Source organism: Clupea harengus, chromosome 25, assembly GCF_900700415.2.
Source record: "Clupea harengus chromosome 25, Ch_v2.0.2, whole genome shotgun sequence".
NCBI classification, from domain to species: Eukaryota; Metazoa; Chordata; class Actinopteri; order Clupeiformes; family Clupeidae; genus Clupea; species Clupea harengus.
In genome coordinates this window covers 2302415-2324501 of record NC_045176.1, presented here as the reverse complement: position 1 = coordinate 2324501, position 22087 = coordinate 2302415, and the positions used below count along the sequence as shown (strand labels likewise).

General features: G+C 47.3%; 2 protein-coding genes across 5 annotated transcripts in view; one reads left to right on the top strand and one right to left on the bottom strand.

Moving 5' to 3' along the window:
* Nucleotides 1–4827, bottom strand: part of LOC105909230 (SURP and G-patch domain-containing protein 1) — a 17757-nt gene extending 12930 nt beyond the window's left edge. Inside the window, exons 1-8 of one of the 3 annotated variants that reach the window (XM_031563105.2) lie at nt 4729–4827; nt 4508–4589; nt 3087–3243; nt 2818–2921; nt 1777–2028; nt 1534–1657; nt 952–1064; nt 257–380 (exon numbers count right to left, since the gene is read on the bottom strand). In XM_031563105.2, coding sequence (XP_031418965.1) covers nt 257–380; nt 952–1064; nt 1534–1657; nt 1777–2028; nt 2818–2921; nt 3087–3243; nt 4508–4526 — 893 coding nt within the window. In that variant the 5' untranslated portion in view covers nt 4527–4589; nt 4729–4827. Of the gene's footprint in view, nt 1–256; nt 381–951; nt 1065–1533; nt 1658–1776; nt 2029–2817; nt 2922–3086; nt 3244–4507; nt 4633–4728 lie in introns of those variants that run through there. The other 2 variants (XM_031563103.2, XM_031563104.2) reach the window with 2 other exon arrangements.
* Nucleotides 4828–4897: 70 nt separating this feature from the next.
* LOC105909243 (E3 ubiquitin-protein ligase RNF126-like) lies at nt 4898–18911 on the top strand. 2 transcript variants are annotated; one of them, XM_031563112.2, is made up of 9 exons: nt 4898–5118; nt 6725–6783; nt 10418–10484; nt 12563–12720; nt 13300–13368; nt 13800–13869; nt 14123–14216; nt 17038–17153; nt 18575–18911. In XM_031563112.2, the coding sequence occupies exons 1-9, from the start codon at nt 5044–5046 to the stop codon at nt 18725–18727; spliced, it is 861 nt and encodes a 286-aa protein (XP_031418972.2). In that variant the 5' UTR covers nt 4898–5043; the 3' UTR covers nt 18728–18911. The 2 variants fall into 2 exon arrangements, with proteins under 2 accessions (XP_031418972.2, XP_031418971.1); XM_031563111.2 differs by having other exon boundaries at nt 12563–12804; nt 18575–18907.
* The last annotated feature ends 3176 nt before the right edge of the window (nt 18912–22087 follow it).

Sequence of the window (22087 nt, the reverse complement as noted above, 5' to 3'; positions counted from 1 at the left end):
TGTGTGTGTGTGTGTGAGTGAGTGTGTCTATGCGTCCCCCTCAGCTGAAGGCAGGGTTGAGTGAGTGTGTGTGTGTGTGTGTGTGTGTGTGTATGTGTGTGTGTGTGTGTGTGTGTGTGTGAGTGTGTGTGTGTCCCCATGCGTCCCCCTCACCTGAAGGCAGGGTTGAGTGAGTGTGTGTGTGTGTGTGTGTGCGAGAGAGTGTGTATGTGTGTGTGTGTGAGTGTGTGTGTGTCCCCCCATGCGTCCCCCTCACCTGAAGGCAGGGTTGTCCCTGTTGTGCTGAGCTGCCATGGCCTCCACCTCCGGGCCGCCGTCGGCCACGAACCGGGCCAGCTTCTGGGCCACTTTCTGGGTGTCGCGGTCCACTGAGGGGGAGACTTTAAGCAGCCTGTCAGTACTGGGGCCCACGGCACCCTACCACTCACAGAGCACGCACAGCCAGTCACCAGAGTCAGTCACTTAGCACTCTACAGGCCGCGCACGCCCACCCGGCAGGCAGGCAGGCAGGCAGGCAGGGGCCACCCGCCATGCTTCCCCTGGTGACAGTTACCGGGGACAACGGGGGAGGTGTTTGTTATGACAACAGACGGAGTGTTGTGAGAGTGCAGAGCATTCCTCAAGCAGAGAGTGGGGAATGGGTCACAAATAGACAAGGAATGGGAGGTTAGACTCCTGGCTGTGATCCCGAAAGGAACCGTTTTAGGAACGATCAGGCAAACTGGCAGAACTAACGGAACTGATCTTACAGGTTACTGATCACAGTTCCTGACAGAGTTTCCTAAAGATTATTTCCATTTCTGTTGCTTGTATATTTTTTTAAACCGGGACATTTCCTCAGGATACAAACACACAGTGTTGAAGAATGTTAATTCCTTCTGCGTGCGTGCGTGTGTATGTGTGTGTGTGCGTGTGCGTGTGTGTCTCATCCACTGCAGTGTACAGTCTTACCATTAGCCTGTGGTGGGTGCGCGGGAGTCTCAGGCTTGGGGTTGTCCTTCCTGATCTCAGCCACTCTCCTCCTGTAGTACAGATACTCTCGACTGTTCTTATCGTTCAGGAAACTACAGCAGAGAGGGGGGGGGGGGGGGGGGGGGGGAGAGAAACGTTATTCTCCATTAAAGACAAGAAACTGTAGTAGTAGAGGCTGTGGATGCTCAATCAACATATGCAAGACAGTATGAGACTAACGTGCAGGACTCAGTCACTAGCCACTGGAAACGGATTAACTCTGCTGGCATGAATATACTGGGGTGTGTGTGTATGCTGTGTGTGTGTGTATGCTGTGTGGGTGTGTATGCTGTGTGGGTGTGTATGCTGTGTGGGTGTGTATGGGATGTGGGTAGGATTAGTTGTGCTGGCATGTATATAAAAGTGTGTGTATGAAGTGTGTGTGTGTGTGTGTGTGTGTGTGTGTGTGTGTGTGAGGGGGGGGGGGGTTGTTCTGCTGGCATGTATATACAGGTGTGTGTGTGTGTGTGTGTGCGTGTGTGTGTGTGTGAGTGAGTGAATGAGTGAGTGAGTGTGACTCACGCAAAGAGGGGGTTGTCCTTGTAGTCCTCTACGGCCTTCCTCTCCAGCTGGGCTCCTCCCTCGGCCACGAAGCCGGCCAGCTTGTCCATGATGCAGCGCACGTCCTGGTCCTCTGGGGGGGAAACTAAGCAGGCTATCAGTACCCAGCCACACTCCACAGCGCGGAGGCCGCTAAGGTCACGGGGGACCGGCCGCTAAGGTCACGGGGACCGGCCGCAGGCCAACCACAGGCGGCGGGGTTACCTTTCAGCTCCAGGAAGTGAACGTCCATGCTCTCCTGGTCCCCCTCGTCCTCGTCGTCGTCGGTGAAGATGCTGGGCCGCGGGGGCCGCGACGGCGCCTTCTTGGCCTGCGTGTAGCTCTTCAGCATGCTGCTGATGCCCAGGCCCGGGCGCTTCCCGATCAGGATGTTCTTCTTCTGCGCCCCCGACGGGAGGCTGGTGGTGGGGGCCTGGCTGGGCGACAGAGGGGGGGCTTTGGATACACTGTTGGCACCTGTGGAGGGGGGAGGGGGGGGTTGGGGTACAGGGTCAGTCTCAACTAAGCACTGAAGTGAACTGAAGTGTTTAACCCACAGGGCCCCCGCAAACTACAGGTGAGCAAACCTCTGAGAAGTGATACTGTTATTAAATAGTACTGTACAATACTATTATAGTATACTGTTATTAAATAGTACTGTACAATACTATTATAGTATACTGTTATTAAACAGTACTATACAATACTATTATACCCTGCTTCCACTCATACTGCAGGATGTGTATTTATCGCTATATCTCTGTAATGGTGTTGGAGTGGAAGCAAAACGGTATCCCCTGGCGACATAGTAACATCAATGAACTTCCTGCTTGGACCCCAAATACATTTGAACAGTTTAACTTAGCAGCTAATTAGTTCTTATTAACACAGCCTAGCAACTGCCAACTGTTAAGATTGTTCCCTAAGCTAGAAATAGCTAGCATAGTTAATAGCTAGGTTCACTAGCGTGAGCCCTTGCATGTTTTACACGTCTGGCGGACTTTGCGCTCCGCAGCATCCCGTTAAATACAGTCAGGTGGGACTATACGACACCCGTGACCTTACTGTTATGGAAGAGTGCGACTGAGTGGGAATGTAAATTTGTTATCCATCCTATGTTATTTTTAATGATACATTAACAGTATGTGAAAGGGGCTTTAATGACTACTAGTGATTTTGAACCGGGTTTGTACAAGATACATACATGGGGTATACCATGCCTACATGAGCTATGAGCTAGAAAGCAAAGACTGACTGAAGCCCAACCTGAATCGCTGCTGGGTTTGTCCTTCTGCATCTTAATGAACTGTTGCATGAAGCTGCCGTCATTTAGAAACTTATTGTTGTTGGGTCCATGTGGGCTAGGAATGCTGGGAAAAGAAAAAAAAAAAATCAAGCAACCAACCAAATAATAAACATTGAAGCTGAGAAACATCAACATCATCTTCATCAAGCTCCACCACCTCCTCCTCCACCTCCTCCACCACCTCCACCTCCACCCAGGAGCCTCAGCTGCCCCACCACCTCAAACCCACCTGACAGCAGCAGCAACAGGGAGGGGCTTGGCAGGGGCAGGCCGGTTCCTCTTGGCCTGATCGGCCATCTTGGCCTCGATCTCCCTCTTCTTCTGAGCGATTAGCTCCTCCTGACGGCGTATGTTGGCACTCATCCTACTCTTCCACGTATAGCTCTCTGCAGGAGACAAGGCAAGACACTGAGACGGCAGTACACCGCAGAGGATACCCGCTCCGTGCCACACAACCACCACTAAACTCTGAGGGCACGAAGCCTCTAATCAGACAGGGTTCATAGGGATCTTCTACATATTGTATTGCATGTTTACATGGCATTCATGGCATCTTTACAATACCAAGCCCTTATTTGTCACTTGTCATGGAGAAAGTGGGACAAGCAGAGAAAGCTTATTAGCTTTACTATGTTAAAATACCCCCTTGGTAATCAAAAAATATGTATGACATACAAGATTCACTTATATAAATATCTGTATTCATACTAATCAAATAGAAATGATCAGTCAAAAAAAAAAAAAAAACCTAATGGAGCTAGTTACTATACGTCAATGCGAGTCAATGATCATCCTATGCCGGAAACATGTACAGACCATACAGTGGGTATCGCAGCTATACTGTCACAACGTGATTATGATTAACCTTTGAGCTCCAGCATTGTCTGTCTGGGCTGATGTGCTGAACATCTATGAATGAAAGCTGAACATGATTTATTAAAGAACTCCCCGAAAGAAATCTAGCCTAACGACAGCCCTTTACCAACCCCTAAACAGCCTTCACTGATTCGCCATAACACACATACCTCGCATTTGTAGTGTTGTGCATGAAATACATGCAAGCGCACAGTAGCTGGCGTTACCCTTACAGCACAGTGACAGACCTCTTCATTTAAAGTATTTCAGTCCCATTCCTACCAACCTGCACATACATCAGCTAGATATAATACATACAACGCTGACTAGTCATTCAAAAGCCTCGGTTAGAAAACGTCATACTTCATTCCTTTAAAAAAAAGATATATATTGCGGGCCGCCCACATCTCTGTTGTTTTAGCTAAAGTTATCTTAGCAAGCTAGGTCACAAAGCAATCTATTTAATATGTCACTTCATTTTGAACGAGTTGCATGAACTGATTTTGAAAATATTGTCGCTCTAAGTACATTTTATTGAGTTGAGCTCAACAGCACTGAGGAAAAAAAGATCTTCGATGTTGCTAGGGAACATTGATTAGCCACAGGTAGCAAACTGGCCAGTCTTTAGCTGTAACGTTATCTCTAAGGTTAGTAGCTTTTGCTATCTGCGTAGTAAGTAACTAAAACACGGACATTACAGAGCCTTAACTACCTGCTGTATCCCAACAAGAAATTATTGGTAAATGTGCATGTACTTAGTCAATATTTAAATGATGAATTTGCTGAAACTTCTACCTGGGTCATTCGAATCCATCGCTGTGTTACAAAGACAACGAGCACACACGTCCTAAACAGAATCCTTTTCCGGTCTCTCCTCCTGTCTTCCGGAAAACAAGAAATACATTTGTCCAGTTGATGGCGCTACAACATAGTTCATGCTCAGAACAAATTAGAAATCGACATTATTGATTCCACAAGGTTATATTTTTTTAATCGATCTGTGTCCATAGTCATACCATGGACACAGGTGAACGCTTTTCACGGGTTAATGTTCTTTCTTCTTTTTACTTTTAGGCTTCACGGGGTCATTGTTAAGAAAACACCGTTTAAACCTGTAAACAAAAAATAGCAATAGTTACACACGTAGTGTAAACCAAGGCACTTTGTGTAGATTCGCCAATCCACTACCAAGCCTAAAGCAAAAAAAGAGAGCGCTTTATGCACTCGATAGAACGCAGCTCCCTCGTCCTGTGTCTTTGTGTGCGGTTTATGTCCCTTCCCGTGACCCGTACTCTCTGTATCTTGATTTGAGTCCCGCAGTGTATCAGAAGATGGCGGAAGCTCCCCCACGGCCCTGCCGGTTTTTCTGTCACCGATGCTCAGAAGAGATTAGTCCACGTCTCCCGGTAAGAAACTTTCTTTGGCAGCACTCTCCGGAATGCCGAAACGCTTCGAGTATAGACAGGTGATAAGACTTTATGTCTTAATTCACCCTTGATTTGATGCCGAAGGCTGCTCACCAAACAAGCTGCCAGACTGCTAACAAACTGACTAGACTTCTTAACCAACTAGGTTACGTTGGGTTACCTAAATAGTTTTCTGCTGTGCACTAACGTTTGCCTAGTAATGTAACATTGAAAACATTTCTGAAAGAGGGACAGAATTTGACAGCCGGACAACAGATAGCCCTTTGCATCAGTGGTTAACGTTATTGTTGGCCACCACTAGCTAACGTTACGTTTGGCAGTAAGCTTGCTATCTAGCTATTGCGCTAACTTTGCAAGCTGACAACCGAAAATCCCCCACTGGCAACGAGTCATACCTTAGTGAGACGTAGGCTAAATGCTAGTGAACTTGATGGACAACGCTACACAGATCCACAGACTTGTCCAGCTCAACGGATCATCAAGCTGACTTGTCATCTGTTAGCAAGCTATGTTGTGCTCAGTGTTGTGATATGCTGTGAACACTACCAAGTGAAGATTTGGGCTGTTGCAAGCCAAATCACAGTTAACTTGGCTAGAATGGCCGTAAGCTAAAGTTTGATATGTAACTATGTAACTAAGTTGACCTATGTAACTTAAGGGTTGAGCGCTCGTTGCCACCTCGTCCACGGCCAGTATTCAATTTCTGCACGATAATGAAACTGTTGCGTGGTGTCACTTGGAGCAAACGAGCCGCTATCCAATGTTTCACAGTTGCTTAGTTAGCGCTCAGGCAGCGCTCATAGAATTACCTATATTATCATTTTCCAGTAATATCTGACCCTAATTGGCAAAACTGCACTGCAAGACATGGGATGTTTGCCTAATACGTTGCCACAACATCACCTCAATGACTCTATTCACCATCACAACAATGCATGCGGTATGTAAACAATGCTGTCAATACTGTCCCTTTTAAACTCCCCGTGCGGCGATCCCTATGCCCCGCCATTGTTTCTACAGGCTCTAGAATGAGCTCAGAACGCACGGAACCTCATACAAGCCCTAGGCGGACTCAGGTGGCGCTACTATAGGAATATTACCGAAAACACCTGGCTTTTGTTCCTCATGTCGGCCCAGTGAGTCTTAATCAGCCAGTACGCGTAGGTCTGCGCCGCGTCTGTAACACACTTCCTTGTACTTGAGATCTAGGCCTTCCCCTTTTCAGTGTATTCCTTGTTATCTGCTATGGAACGTTACCATGATGAATTACCCACACGAAAGCTGTCAGTGACATGTTACTGTGACATGTCAAACCCACAAGGGTGGTATTTCCCACAAGTCTCTATGTGCCTGTGTTTATCGCCTGTGTGCTTGCTCTAACTCTAAGGACTTCTGGCCTTGGGATATGTAATGGCGCTATATATATATATATGAAGAAAACTGAGTTCAAATTTAATTTGAATATTCTTGTTTTGTTACACCTGAGTGACACAGTGTTCTTTACTATTAGTTATCAGAATTCACAGTAGTGTCTTCTCTCTCTCTGTCTCTGTCTCTGTCTCTGTCTCCCTCTCTCTCCCTTCAGGAATATACCTGTCCACGATGTGAATCGGGTTTCATTGAGGAACTGCTGGATGAAACAAGGTATCCCACTGGCTCCTCTTGCCTTGCCCTACATTCACAGCTAAAAATGGGTGGGTGGAATCGCTGGAATAAGGGGCATGCCACTTTTTTAGTATGTCAGGGTCCTCCCATGCACGCGCAAGCACACACCAATGGGTTTGGTGTCAGATCAGGTCTAGATCAGGGTTCGATCAGGTCTAGATCAGGTCCAGCGTTAGATCCAGTCCAGATCAGCGTTAGATCAGGTCTAGATCAGAGTTCGATCAGGGCTAGATCGTCCAGGGTTAGGTCCTCCCTCGCTTGCACACACCAACGGATTTGGGGTCAGATCAGGGTGAGATGAGGGTTTCGATCAGGGCCAGATCAGGGCCAGATCCACTCCAGAGGCAGCTGCTGCCCGGGCCGTGTGGCTCCTAACCTGCACTTTAACCCACGGTTGAGTAGATGGAGACACACTTTAACACACGGTTGTGAAGATGGAGACACACTTTAACCCACGGTTGTCCGCTCCAGATGGAGACACACTTTAACCCACGGTTGAGTAGATGGAGACACACTTTAACCCACGGTTGTGAAGATGGAGACACACTTTAACCCACGGTTGTGAAGATAGAGACACACTTTAACCCACGGTTGTCCGCTCCAGATGGAGACACCAGTTCCGTCGGCCTGGCGGCTGGTTTGAGAGCACAGGGTCTCAGTGCTGTGTGTGTCCCAGCAGGGGACGTGCAACCAGATAAGGGGAAAGTCAGGGAGAGGATTTGGCCCGCGGAGATGCCTGCCACAACCAGCATCTTCATCTCGTTAGGAGAGTGCTTAGCAACGGGTACCACAGGTGGTGAAACATACAGCAGCCTCAAGGCACCACACCTGCACACACTGCTTCAATGGGCACTTTGCTTCAGAGCTGTTGCTGAGGTATGTGATGTTTTTAGCCTAACATTCAAACAAGTTGTTCTTCATTTAGTCTTTACGCTGCTCTGTGCCTACCCCTACGACCCCTACGGCCTCGCGGAGTAGCGTTGCGTAGTGCCTACACATAAAAACGTTGCGCATGCCATCTTTCATGCCATGTTTGGCGTCCGCACATTTCAAAAAGTTGTGGTGAAACTCGGAGGCTAAGCAGTGCAGCTATTGACATTAGTGTGGAAACTATTACTCTTCAAAATGAGTTACACAGTATTGGCACTTGGGCCTTATTTGAAGTAATGGCACACCAAGGTGTACAGTTAAAAAAGTAGACTTGTATGCGCAAATGTTATGCTTTGCAATACAAAGTCTAATAACAATGGCAGCTTTAGCCTTAGGAGAGGATATTGCTAATGGCTGCCAATGGCAGAATTAAAAGAGAATGTGTATTTAGAGAAAGCAGCGATTTTTAAAAGACTTATTTATTTTTTGTCCCATGATGATGAGCCCGTTTCAGATTTCCAACAGCTATCCTCTTGGAAGTCTGTGCTGAATTGGGTTCAGCTTTAGAGTTGGATGCTGCCAGGAGTCAGGCATTTCCCCGTCCCGTACAAGTGCTTACCACCCTGGGCTCCATGGCAACAGGGGCATCCCAGAGGGAACTGGCAGGCCGGTCAGGGTGGGATGGGATCCTCTGTATGACAGCCAGGTGTATAAAGGGTGGGACAGCATCCTCTGTATGTCAGCCAGGTGTATAAAGGATGGGATGGGATCCTCTGTATGTCAGCCAGGTGTATAAAGGGTGGGACAGCATCCTCTGTATGTCAGCCAGGTGTGTCTGATATGATGCGGTTGACCAGGCTAGCGTTAAAGCACAGTTGGCAGTGAGAGCCACCTACCCCCATGTAACCGTAGCGATTGACTGCACACACATGAAGGCAACGTCAGACGTAGAATTGGACTTTGTTAACAGAAGTACGTCTGACTAATATAATGGCAAGGTGGCCTGGATCAACTCCTTAATTTATCCTCGGGTGACAGGGTGTGAGATGGGGGGCTTCTTGGGACACGATTAGTTTGATGTTGGACTTTTGTAATTCATGTGTGCAGTTCTTTTGATATATTCTTCCCTGTGGTTTCCTGGTTAAAGACGCGACTGCTGACACCCCTCGCCAACTCCCAGACTGGCCGAGGATGATTTAGTGTGGCTTTCTGACCCCACTGCACTGATAGCCACTGCCACACTCTGCCACACACTGCCAATCTACCAGGGTTCTTTTGGAATTCATGTCGGATGACAAACGGCCAAATAAACCGTTTCCTTGCCCTTACACCCGATAAGAGCACTTCCACCTGGCATTCGCTGACATGCCCTTTTGGGTTGGTTTGCTGCTTGCTTTTGCCATTTAGTTTAGGTGGCCTGGGCCTATTTATAGCCTTGAGCGTATAAAAAGGAGTGGAGTTCATATTCTTTAGTGTTTTAAAAGGAGTGGAGTTCATATTCTTTAGCATATTAAAAGGAGTGTAGTTCATATTGTTTAGTGTATTGAAAGGAGTGGAGTTCATGTTCTTTAGTGTTTTATAAGGAGTGAGGGAGTTGAGGGAGAGGAGAGGGTGGAGAGTGGTGCTCCTGCATGTGAGCTCAAGTTCTCGTGGATCGAGATGTACAAAGAATATGTGCGTGGAATCTTGCGTGCGCATATGTGTGTACGCAGCTTTCAAGCTTTGTGCGTACCCTGTGTTTTAGTATGCAGTCTTTGTGCGTACCCTTTGTTTAGTATGCAGCCTTTGTGCGTATCCTGTGTTTAGGATGCAGTCTTTGTGCGTACCCTGTGTTTAGTATGCAGCCTTTGTGCGTATCCTGTGTTTAGGATGCAGTGTGTACCCTGTGTTTTAGTATGCAGTCTTTGTGCGTACCCTGTGTTTACCCCGTGTTTTAGTATGCAGTCTTTGTGTGTACCCTATGTTTTAGTATGTAGTCTTTGTGCGTACCCTGTGTTTTAGTATGCCGTCTTTGTGCGTACCCTGTGTTTACCCCGTGTTTTAGTATGCAGTCTTTGTGTGTACCCTATGTTTTAGTATGTAGTCGTTAGTATGCAGTCTTTGCAAGGCCTTGTACATGAGTGCCCTGGAGAACACCGTAGATGTTCTTGAAGCTGACTGAGCTAAGTCACATCCTAGAAATCCGTTGGCTAGAAGGGCCCAGATCCTGCTACGTCCTCACAGTTTGAATCTGCTCCTCTGCTGCTTTGCATTGGGTTTGGTGGGAATGTGCTAGAAGTAGAAAACATGCTAACTGCTCTCACCCATGCTTTAAACGTATAAAACATGCTAACTGCTCTCACCCACGCTTTAAACGTATAAAACATGCTAACTGCTCTCACCCGCGCTTTAAATGTATAAAACATGCTTTTTCTGCATATGTGTTTTGTAATAGGCCTAGAACATCAAGCTGAAGCTGTAAAATCTCAGTGAAAGGTCGTTTTCTTCTTCACTAGTAAGATCCAACAGAATAACTGAACATAGAATTCATTATAAAAGAGTTAGACTATTGATTTTGGAGATAAGATGACTGAAGTACCCCTCAGGTTCATTCCTGAGCACCCTTTTAACGATGGTGTAGATTATTGTGTGTAGTTTGTATGTGTCCTAATATTTAATTCTGCTGCACCTTCCCACACCTAAACTCACCAGGGACCATCAGCTCCTAAAGAGAACTATTCCTCTCCTTTTGGTTCCTGTCTAGCGCCGAGAATGGTTCCTCCTCCTCCTCCACAGCCTCCACCAGTGACCAGACGCGGCCCACGTTTGAGGTGAGTCCCTGATCTCCCCCAGTGTTAGAGAGAGAGTGTGTGTGTGTGTGTGTGTGTGTGTGTGTGTGTGTGTGTGTGTGTGTGTGTGACGCGGCCCACGTTTGAGGTGAGTCCCTGATCTCCCCCAGTGTTAGAGAGAGAGTGTGTGTGTGTGTGTGTGTGTGACGCGGCCCACGTTTGAGGTGAGTCCCTGCGATAGGTGAAAATTCACCCTAGTTACCTCAGGACTCCGGAGCTGCATATAAGTATATTTATTAGACAAACAACAATTGCAACCGGGCTCACTCCCAGCACAAGGCTGAAAGTGAAGCAATGATAAACACATCACACAAGGTTTATATAGACAGAAGTTTAGCGTTCAGTAGGGATAATCACGTGGTGGATTTCTCACGTCCGAGGCAAGGATGGAAGTTTTGCAAGGTTGGAAGAAGCACAGTTCGACCCTTCTTATCACTTCTGGTCTAAACATGCTCTTGTACATATGCAGACTAAGTGGCACCTAATATTCTAAGTTACACACGCGCAGAAACACAGAAAAGCCATGTTTCTGTTTTCATAAGCACATGATTCATACAAGGAATTAATAATACAAGGCACTTGATTATTATATTCTTAAGTCATTAACAGTGTTTGGAAATTATCTCCATCACCCTGATCTCCCCCAGTGTTAGAGAGAGAGAGAGAGTGTGTGTGTGTGTGTGTGTGTGTGTGTGTGTGTGTGTGTGTGTGTGTGTGACGCGGCCCACGTTTGAGGTGAGTCCCTGATCTCCCCCAGTGTTAGAGAGAAAGTGTGTGTGTGTGTGTGTGTGTGTGTGTGTGTGTGTGTGTGTGTGTGTGTGTGTGTGTGTGTGTGTGTGTGTGTGTGTGTGTGTGTGTGTGTGTGTGTGTGTGTGTGTGTGTGTGACGCTGGCCACGGCCCATGTTTGAGGTGAGGAGCTCCGCTAGCTGATGAGGTAGAGTAGAGCTGTGAGTCGGGAGATGGCTGGACACACTCCAGAGTCAGTAGGTGTCAGACATGATGCTTTAGCCATGCTTTAGTCACAGGGGCAGGGGCAGGGGCAGGGGCAAGAGCCTGACTGACTGAGAGAGCAGCAGAGTCATGACCATCCCTAGTCTTGTGTCTCCTGGGAAGACCAGAGGCCACAGTAGACCCCATCATGGCTGACACCACAGTAGACCCCATCGTGGCTGACACCAGAGACCACAGTAGACCCCATCGTGGCTGACACCAGAGACCACAGTAGACCCCATCGTGGCTGACACCAGAGTAGACCCCATCGTGGCTGACACCAGAGACCACAGTAGACCCCATCGTGGCTGACACCACAGTAGACCCCATCGTGGCTGACACCAGAGACCACAGTAGACCCCATCGTGGCTGACACCAGAGTAGACCCCATCGTGGCTGACACCAGAGACCACAGTAGACCCCATCGTGGCTGACACCAGAGACCACAGTAGACCCCATCGTGGCTGACACCAGAGTAGACCCCATCGTGGCTGACACCAGAGACCACAGTAGACCCCATCGTGGCTGACACCACAGTAGACCCCATCGTGGCTGACACCAGAGACCACAGTAGACCCCATCGTGGCTGACACCAGAGTAGACCCCATCGTGGCTGACACCAGAGACCACAGTAGACCCCATCGTGGCTGACACCAGAGACCACAGTAGACCCCATCGTGGCTGACACCAGAGACCACAGTAGACCCCATCGTGGCTGACACCAGAGACCACAGTAGACCCCATCGTGGCTGACACCAGAGTAGACCCCATCATGGCTGACACCGGGGCCGCTGTGCTGGTGTCTGCAGATGTCTGCAGAATGCTTCTTCATGCCATGGGTCGTCAGCGGATTATGTCCTTTATTTTGAACAGCACAGAAAGGATTTTAGCTGCACTGTTCTGGATCAGAGATCATCATAATTATTCCTAGTTGGAGTCGTTATGATGGTGTTGGTAGTAGTAGCAGCTGTAGCTATTACTGGTTATTAATAGCAGGATCATTAGCCTTGTAAATGTTAGTTTTGTGTTTGTATTAACACACACGTGTGTGTTGTCACCCTGTGGACAGAATGTGGACCAGCACTTGTTTACGTTCCCGCACGGCTACGGTCAGTTCGCCCTCGGCATCTTCGACGACGGCTTCAGCCTCACGCCAGGGATGCAGCCGCCCGAGGACAACCGCGACGCCGAGAACCGGCGCGAGAGGGAGATGGCGTCAAGGCAACGGTACGGCGCTCGGCAACCACGCGGGCGACACGTCCCCAGGAGACAGGGGTCACGGGGGCACGAGGGAGTGCCCACTTTAGAGGGGTAAGCTCATAGTTAGCCTCGTGCCAGGCCGCTCTGCAGGGTGCCGTGGTGCCCAGTGACTGTTAGGCAGTTAGGTTATCAGATTAGGTCTTTTATGTTTAATTTTGATTAGTTATAGTTAAACAGTGACTGTAGACTTTAAATGGGATTGAGTGTCCATCGTCTACAGGCTTTTCTGGTCTGTGATGAAGACTTTATCTGACAGAGCCAGCCATATGAAGTTTTACATTACATTTACATTTAGTCATTTAGCAGACGCTTTTATCCAAAGCGACCTACAAAGGAGAGAACAATCAAACTACGAGCAATAGAGACCTAGTGTAACAATAAATACTACTTTACATAAGAAATAAAAAGTGCTGGAATGTAACTACTGTAAGGTCGAGTGAAGTACTAGTTGTACACAGGCTTATGTGACAGAGATATGGCTACATTCTGTGGTTGAGAAGAAGACTGATTCAAAAAGCTAACAAACACGTTGTCTCCTCTTTCTAGAATCATTCAGCAGTTAGTGAATGGAATCATCGCGCCGACAGCTATGCCCAACATGGGCATGGGACCATGGTACGTGCCCACCTGCATGCCTCTGGCTTGTGTAGAGAAGGGACCAATCCTCAACATTAAAGGTTGACCTGGCATTTTTAAAATGTAAAAAGCAACAATATGCAGGTTGTTAAAGTTATTATATCTTGCTACTTTTTCTAAGTTAGCACAGGAAGATGAGGAAACGATGGTTAGCGATGGGGGGGGGGGGGGCAGGCTTGTGTGGGATGCTGTGGTGTTGGTCTGAATGTGTGGTGTTCACAGTGCTGTGGTGTTGGTCTGAATGTGTGGTGTTCACAGTGCTGTGGTGTTGTGCGGTGTGTGATGTGTGTGGTGTGTGATGTGATGTGATGTGTGTAGTGTGTGATGTATGATGTGTGTGTGTGCTGTTCACAGGGGCATGTGTGTGTGTAATGTGTGTGATGTGTGATGTGTGTGTGTGCTGTTCACAGGGGCATGCTTCATTCCAACCCAATGGACTACGCCTGGGGTGCCAACGGACTAGACGCCATCATCACACAAGTGAGTCCTCATCCTGCTCTACTAGGCAGAAAAAGCAACGTGTGTGTGTGTGTGTGTGTGTGTGTGTGTGTGTGTGTGTGTGTGTGTGTGTGTGTGTGTGTGTGTCATGTATGTCCACGTGCATGTATGTTACTGACTCGGTGTCGTAGTTACAGTGGTGTGTGACTTTGTGTGCGTGCACTCTTGCCTCCCTATGACACCGTCTCTTTGTGTGTGTGTGTGTGTGTGTGTGTGTGTGTGTGTGTGTGTGTAGTTATTAAATCAGTTTGAGAACACGGGGCCTCCTCCAGCTGACAGGGATAAGATCAAGAGCCTCCCCACCATCCAGGTCACACAGGAGCACGTGGGTGAGTGTATACACACACACACACACACACACACACACACACACACACACACACACCCACGTCATTCAGTCATTCATTTCTATATTTATTTTTCCTTTTCTACACATGAACGTCATGATACCTCAGATTTGTTATCTGCAGAGAAACGCAGTGTTAAGTGCTTTATGATGGTGTAGAATTTGGCCTCATCCTTCAATCACTCGCTTGATAAAGTAAATCCCATTTGTATCGTCTTACAGACTAGTCTTGTCACTCCAGCCGCCCAGCATAGAGCAGCACTTCCTCATATGTCATCGCAGCATGTGTCTCGTTTGGATATCTAGATCAGTGGTTCTCAAAGTGGGGGGCGCGCCCCCCTGGGGGGGCGCGAACACTCTCCAGGGGGGGCGCGATGTCACAGACGGAGAAAAAAAAAAAACTAAGTCCGACCTGTCACTGGTTAGTGAAAGCTCCCTCAGTGGCGAAATGCAAGGGGCTGGACTGACCCAAAAAAATCAAATACGGTTTTGCTCCTGATCCAGCAATCAAAACGGAGTTTTATCATTTGAACGCGAGTTGAACCTAAGTTTCCGAGTATAAAAAAAAACCGCAGGCATTGGTAAGCGCTCACCCTGAGACGACTCTGCAGTTTGTTCAATTTCTCTTGTTTCCTGTATCATTCAGATATTCATTGCTTTATAAACAGTCTTTTTAAAGACTCACTCCTTCCTTAGTAATACCTTACTGCGCTTGCAGTAGGTCTATTCGTAGCCTATTCTAAGGAGTAATTTGCTCCAGTCTTTTGAAAAAGCTCGTAGCCCCGAGAGCTAGCCTAGCTAGCTACCTTTTTCCAACTGCAGCTAGCCCTTTTCTCCTTAACACCTACCTTTACATTTTTGTATCATCCACCGTGTTGCAACAAATAAAACACCAGCACTTGAATACTATTTTGTGCTGTCCCTGTCTACATTGTGTACAGTTAGTTTTGTTTGGAATCATTGCCTAGCACAGCCTTATCCTTATCCATGTCGTTCACAACCACACATACAAGAACACGACGTTGAAATTAGAACCTTATTAACTTCACACACACTGTATCAGCAAACAAACACAACTATGGACACGTTTCTGATTCGTAAAAGTCAGAAAGAGAAGCCTGTGGACTTCTTTAAACATGAACGTGATGGCCTCCAGCAACAACGAACCACCATCTCCAAGCAGTGTCTGGAGGCATCTTATGTAGTTGCTCATAGAATTGCTAAGCTTGGCCAACCCCATACAATTGCCGAAACACGGATTTTGCCGGCCGCGCAAGACGTGTAGAATAGGAGCTAAACTCAGCGCAATACTTATGTCAAATGACATTGTATCACCCCGAATATCAGAAATCAGTTTGGGTCCTATTTCAAAGAGGACTACCGTTCATTCGCCTAAGTTCGGGATCCATTTCTCTGCTCAGCAGACGAGCTGTCAATAGACATGAAAGGGCAGCTGAAGAGTGACAGTAGACTTAAGCATCTCCCCTATTTCGTCATTCTGGATAGCAATGATCAGCTTTGCGTCATAGCCTTAAAAATGCGCCTCCTTTTCGCGTCGACATATTTGTGCCAGGCAGGCTTTTCAAGACTGACTGCGCTCAAAACTAAATACCGCAACCGCGGACAGATCGAGGATGACCTGAGGATATGTTTGTCAAACATTGCCCCAAGATTTGAGAACCTTTGCAGTGCAAAGCAGGCTCATGTCTCACATTGACAGACCTGTAGGATTTTTTTTGTAAAGATCACAAGAGGCCCATAATAATAACAGTATCCAAATGATAGCAATAATAACACTAATTATTATTATGATAATAATACAATAATAATAATTGGTCGATAATCATTAATTATAATAATAATAACATAATGATGGTGATAATAATGAATAGCCTACTAATAGGCCTACTATTACTGATAATAATAATAATAATAATAATAATAATAATAAATAGTTGAATATAATATAAAAATAATAATTTTCTGTATGGGCCTAACAATAGCCTAACCTTGACATGTCAGGCCTATCAATAACAATATGCTATCTATCTATCTATCTATCTATCTATCTATCTATAGATAGATAGGTGGTGTAGTTGAGGGTGGTGGCGGCGGGCCGCGCGCTGGGGGGGCCCCAACTACCCCTAACCAGCTTTGGGGGGGCCCAGCTTGCAAAAGTTTGAGAACCCCTGATCTAGATAAACGGCCTAGTAATGAAGTAATGAAGTAATGGTCCTTACAGCGTCTTACATGTCCAACATCAGATGCTGTCTGTTAGCAGTACCCTTAAGTCAGGTGTAGGGGCCGCTAAAGAGACCTCTGCTGGTCTAAAAAGACTTGTGACTTCTGACCACTGCTGACCCAGGTGCTGGTCTAGATTAGGGCTGAACGATTTGGGGAAATAATCTAATTGCGATTTTTCCCCCAAATATTGCGATTGCGATTTAATATGCGATTTTTTTTTGTTTTATCCTAATTTTTTTCCCAACAAATCGTAATGAATGATGACCAACACAATATTAGATACATTTAGTGTAAAATATTATTTCCCACAATTACATTTTTTATTTAACTGCTTATTACAGAATCAAGAACAACAAATAGGGCAAAATTTACCATCTTAAAAAAAAAAAATTATAATTTTTTTATTTTTTTTAAGATCACGTTTTTAATCGCGAACGTTGCGGTTAGAAAATCGCGTTCTATCATATCGCGATTAAATCGCAAATGCAATTAATCGTTCAGCCCTAGTCTAGATGTGTCTCAGTGTCTCTCTGTCTTCTCTAACCCTAACCCTAACCCAGGTGCTGGTCAAGAGTGCCCCGTGTGTAAAGAGGACTACAGTGAAGGAGAGAGCGTCAGGCAGCTCCCCTGCAATCACCTCTTCCACAACGACTGCATAGTACCCTGGTTGGAACAGGTAAGGACACAGGTGCTGTGCGTGTGTGTGTGCGTGTGTGTGTGCGTGCGTGCGTGCGTGTGTGTGTGTGTGCGTGTGTGTGTGCGCGCGTGCGTGCGCGCGTGTGTGTGTGTGCAAGAGTGTTTGTCATAGTATGGTAAATATGTAATTTAGAGAGTGCACACGCATGAAAGTTAGATTCAGCGTAACCTGAACATACATTTGGAGAGAGAGAGACACAAAAAGATCTGTGTTAGAGATGAAAGGCTTCCACAGAAAGGGTTGTAGATGGACAGAAGAGAAGAGAAGAGATGGGATGAGTCTGATTGACAGAAGAGAAGAGATGGAGGGATGAGAGAGAGAGAGAGAGAGAGAGAAGAGAAGAGATGGAGGGATGAGTCTGATTGACAGAAGAGAAGAGAAGAGATGGAGGGATGAGTCTGATTGACAGAAGAGAAGAGAAGAGATGGAGGGATGAGTCTGATTGACAGAAGAGAAGAGAAGAGATGGAGGGATGTCTGATTGACAGAAGAGAAGAGAAGAGATGGAGGGATGAGTCTGATTGACAGAAGAGAAGAGATGGAGGGATGAGTCTGATTGACAGAAGAGAAGAGATGGAGGGATGATAGAGAGAGAGAGAGAAGAGAAGAGATGGAGGGATGTCTGCACAGCTAGAGAGAGGAGAGGTGCAGTGATGGCAGCACAGGTGTGGCGACCTGCATGGCCGAGTCAGTTAGTCTGTCTGTCTGTCTGCGGTGGCAACAGCAGCTGGTGTTTACTGCCTCTACACCACCATCTCTCCTCCCCTCTCCTCTCCTCCCCTCTCCTCTCCTCCCCTCTCCCCTCCCAGGAGAGCCATCCTGGCTGCCTGGGCAGATGTCAGCTCCCTCATTTGGAGGGGTGGCTGGGCTCTACTGTTAGAGCTGCACAGGGCTATGTTATGTTATGGGAATGTGATGTGGTGCACAGGGTTATGTTATGTTATGGGAATGTGATGTGGTGCACAGGGTTATGTTATGGGAATGTGATGTGGTGCACAGGGTTATGTTATGTTATGGGAATGTGATGTGGTGCACAGGGTTATGTTATGGGAATGTGATGTGCTGCACAGGGTTATGTTATGTTATGGGAATGTGATGTGGTGCACAGGGTTATGTTATGGGAATGTGATGTGGTGCACAGGGTTATGTTATGGGAATGTGATGTGCTGCACAGGGTTATGTTATGGGAATGTGATGTGGTGCACAGGGTTATGTTATGTTATGGGAATGTGATGTGGTGCACAGGGTTATGTTATGGGAATGTGATGTGGTGCACAGGGTTATGTTATGGGAATGTGATGTGGTTTTCCATCTGAGTTACTCTGATGTTCTTCTTTCTTTCTCCCCCCGTTTCTTTCTCCATCTTCATCATCTCTCTCTCTCTCTCTCTCTCTCTCTCAGCATGACACATGTCCCGTGTGCAGGAAGAGCTTGAGTGGTCAGAACACAGCCACGGATCCACCGGGTTTATCAGGAATGAACTTCACCCCTTCATCCTCCTCCTCATCCTCCTCCAGTTCCCCCAGCAACGAGAACGCCACAAACAACTCTTAAACATGACGCACACACACACACACACACACACACACACACACACACACACAAACAGCATTAATACAAACACACACACACACACACATGCATCAAGGTGTAAAGACCACCAGCCCTGGCACGTCCAGGCTCTCAAGGCCAACCCCCCAGCACCCGACCTCCCCAGCACCCGACCTCCCCAGCACCCGACCCCCCCACACCCGACCCCCCCAGCACCCGACCCCTCCAGCCTCCTGCACGGGCGCACCACTATCTGGATCAACATGCAGGAAAACAAACTCTCAACTCCTCCAGGGGGAGGACTCTTCATTTTACCCCAAAATACCCCCCCCCCCCCCCTTATTTCCCTTCCCTTTCCTACTCCCTCTCTCCTTCCTTCCCTCTCTTACTCCCTCTCTCCTTCCTTCCCTCTCTTACTCCCTCTCTCCTTCCTTCCCTCTCTTACTCCCTCTCTCCTTCCTTCCCTCTCCTACTCCCTCTCTCCTTCCTTCCTTCTCTTACTCCCTCTCTCCTTCCTTCCCTCTCTTACTCCCCTCCTCTTTGTTTCTGTTATTTTTTTTTTCTTCTTTTAAAGCGAGGCTTTTGGGGGGGGGGCTTTTATTTCCCGCCCCCCCCCCCCCCCCCCCCCCCCACCCAGTCGACTGGGGGGCTCGGCCCCCGGGGCCACCATCTTTCTTTCCTAAACCACAGAGAATGTGAAGCGGAATGCAGTTACTGCACCCACCCACCCACCCATCCCCCCCACATCCCCTCCAGAACTGAAGGGGGCGCTGTGGGCAGGAGCCATGCCAAGGGACCGACCTGACAGGAACTGCGCTCTGAGGAGCTCAGATCATTAACGGAGACAAAACAAACAAAAGTGTTTTTAGGGGTTTCTGTTTGGGGGAGAAGAGATGTGAACATGCATAGAATCATATTTATTTAAGAAACGAAAACAAAATAAATAAACATGTTTTCTGAAGAGCTGTTGGACTCAAGAATATATCTATAAAGTTTTTGTTTTGTATTATCTCTCCAGTATTTATTTGCACATGTCTGACAGCGACGGGAACCAGGTGTCAATAAATAAAAACAATGAAACTGCTAAAGAGACGTGCGTCTCACAGATTACCTTGTTATATAAACCCATCTCTGATTGGATGAGGCTGTGTTGACCTCGGCCCCCTCCTCTCTGTGATTGGACGAGGCTGCGTGGACTCCAGCCAGCTCCTGTCTGATTGGACAAGGCCATGTTCCTGTGTGCTCTCACGTGCTTTCGGAACACCGCCAGCGTCACGTTGCCGTCGGCGACGGATCTGAGCCAGACCAGGGCCGTGTCCGTTCCAGTCGTGGGTCGGCTCTCTGGGTCCCTCTCTTTCACAGGATCAACCAATCACCAGAGAGGGTTGAGTTCCTCGCCATAGTCTTAACCCCGCCCCTCCCTCTCAAGGAAGAGGCTGATTGGCCAAATGGATATTTGGCTGTGCACTGGCCAACCCCCACCCCTGGGTCTTCAGCCTCCCTCCCTCCAGTAGTTGACTCTGGCCCGCATCTGGCCCAGGGGGGATTCCAGGAATGTGGTTTAGTGACTAACCCAGATAAGTTCACTCAGAGTGAGTGATAAACCTCCTAATAGAAGACCCCTCATACGTGGTTTAGTGACTAACCCAGATAAGTTCACTCAGAGTGAGTGGTAAACCTCCTAATAGAAGACCCCTCCTACGTGGTTTAGTGACTAACCCAGATAAGTTCACTCAGAGTGAGTGATAAACCTCCTAATAGAAGACCCCTCCTACGTGGTTTAGTGACTAACCCAGATAAGTTCACTCAGAGTGAGTGATAAACCTCCTAATAGAAGACCCCTCCTACGTGGTTTAGTGACTAACCCAGATAAGTTCACTCAGAGTGAGTGATAAACCTCCTAATAGAAGACCCCTCCTACGTGGTTTAGTGACTAACCCAGATAAGTTCACTCAGAGTGAGTGATAAACCTCCTGATAGAAGACCCCTCCTACGTGGTTTAGTGACTAACCCAGATAAGTTCACTCAGAGTGAGTGATAAACCTCCTGATAGAAGACCCCTCCTACGTGGTTTAGTGACTAACCCAGATAAGTTCACTCAGAGTGAGTGATAAACCTCCTGATAGAAGACCCCTCCTACGTGGTTTAGTGACTAACCCAGATAAGTTCACTCAGAGTGAGTGATAAACCTCCTAATAGAAGACCCCTCCTACGTGGTTTAGTGACTAACCCAGATAAGTTCACTCAGAGTGAGTGATAAACCTCCTAATAGAAGACCCCTCCTACGTGGTTTAGTGACTAACCCAGATAAGTTCACTCAGAGTGAGTGATAAACCTCCTAATAGAAGACCCCTCCTACGTGGTTTAGTGACTAACCCAGATAAGTTCACTCAGAGTGAGTGATAAACCTCCTGATAGAAGACCCCTCCTACGTGGTTTAGTGACTAACCCAGATAAGTTCACTCAGAGTGAGTGATAAACCTCCTGATAGAAGACCCCTCCTACGTGGTTTAGTGACTAACCCAGATAAGTTCACTCAGAGTGAGTGATAAACCTCCTGATAGAAGACCCCTCCTACGTGGTTTAGTGACTAACCCGACCCAAACAAAGCCACATGGCCCCTCTGTTGTGCTCCTGTTCTGACTTCCTCTTGGTTAAGGCACACGGGTTATGCACTAAACCACGACCTTCCTCTTGGTTAAGGCACACGGGTTATGCACTAAACCACGACCTTCCTCTTGGTTAAGGTACACGGGTTATGCACTAAACCACGACCTTCCTCTTGGTTAAGGCACACGGGTTATGCACTAAACCACGACCTTCCTCTTGGTTAAGGCACACGGGTTATGCACTAAACCACGACCTTCCTCTTGGTTAAGGTACACGGGTTATGCACTAAACCACGACCTTCCTCTTGGTTAAGGCACACGGGTTATGCACTAAACCACGACCTTCCTCTTGGTTAAGGTACACGGCTTATGCACTAAACCACGACCTTCCTCTTGGTTAAGGTACACGGCTTATGCACTAAACCACGACCTTCCTCTTGGTTAAGGTACACGGGTTATGCACTAAACCACGACCTTCCTCTTGGTTAAGGTACACGGGTTATGCACTAAACCACGACCTTCCTCTTGGTTAAGGCACACGGGTTATGCACTAAACCACGACCTTCCAATCCACTCCAGCTTCCTGGTTTAGACCCTCATCATCAGACGCACATTCGTGTCATTTCATTTGATCTCTTCTCCTTCTCTTCTTCTGAGTCAGTGATTGTTTTGTAAATCATAATAATAAAGTCGATGAAGAATGTGTGGGGGATTCTGAGGTTCTGTGTGTGTGTGTGTGTGTGTGTGTTTTACG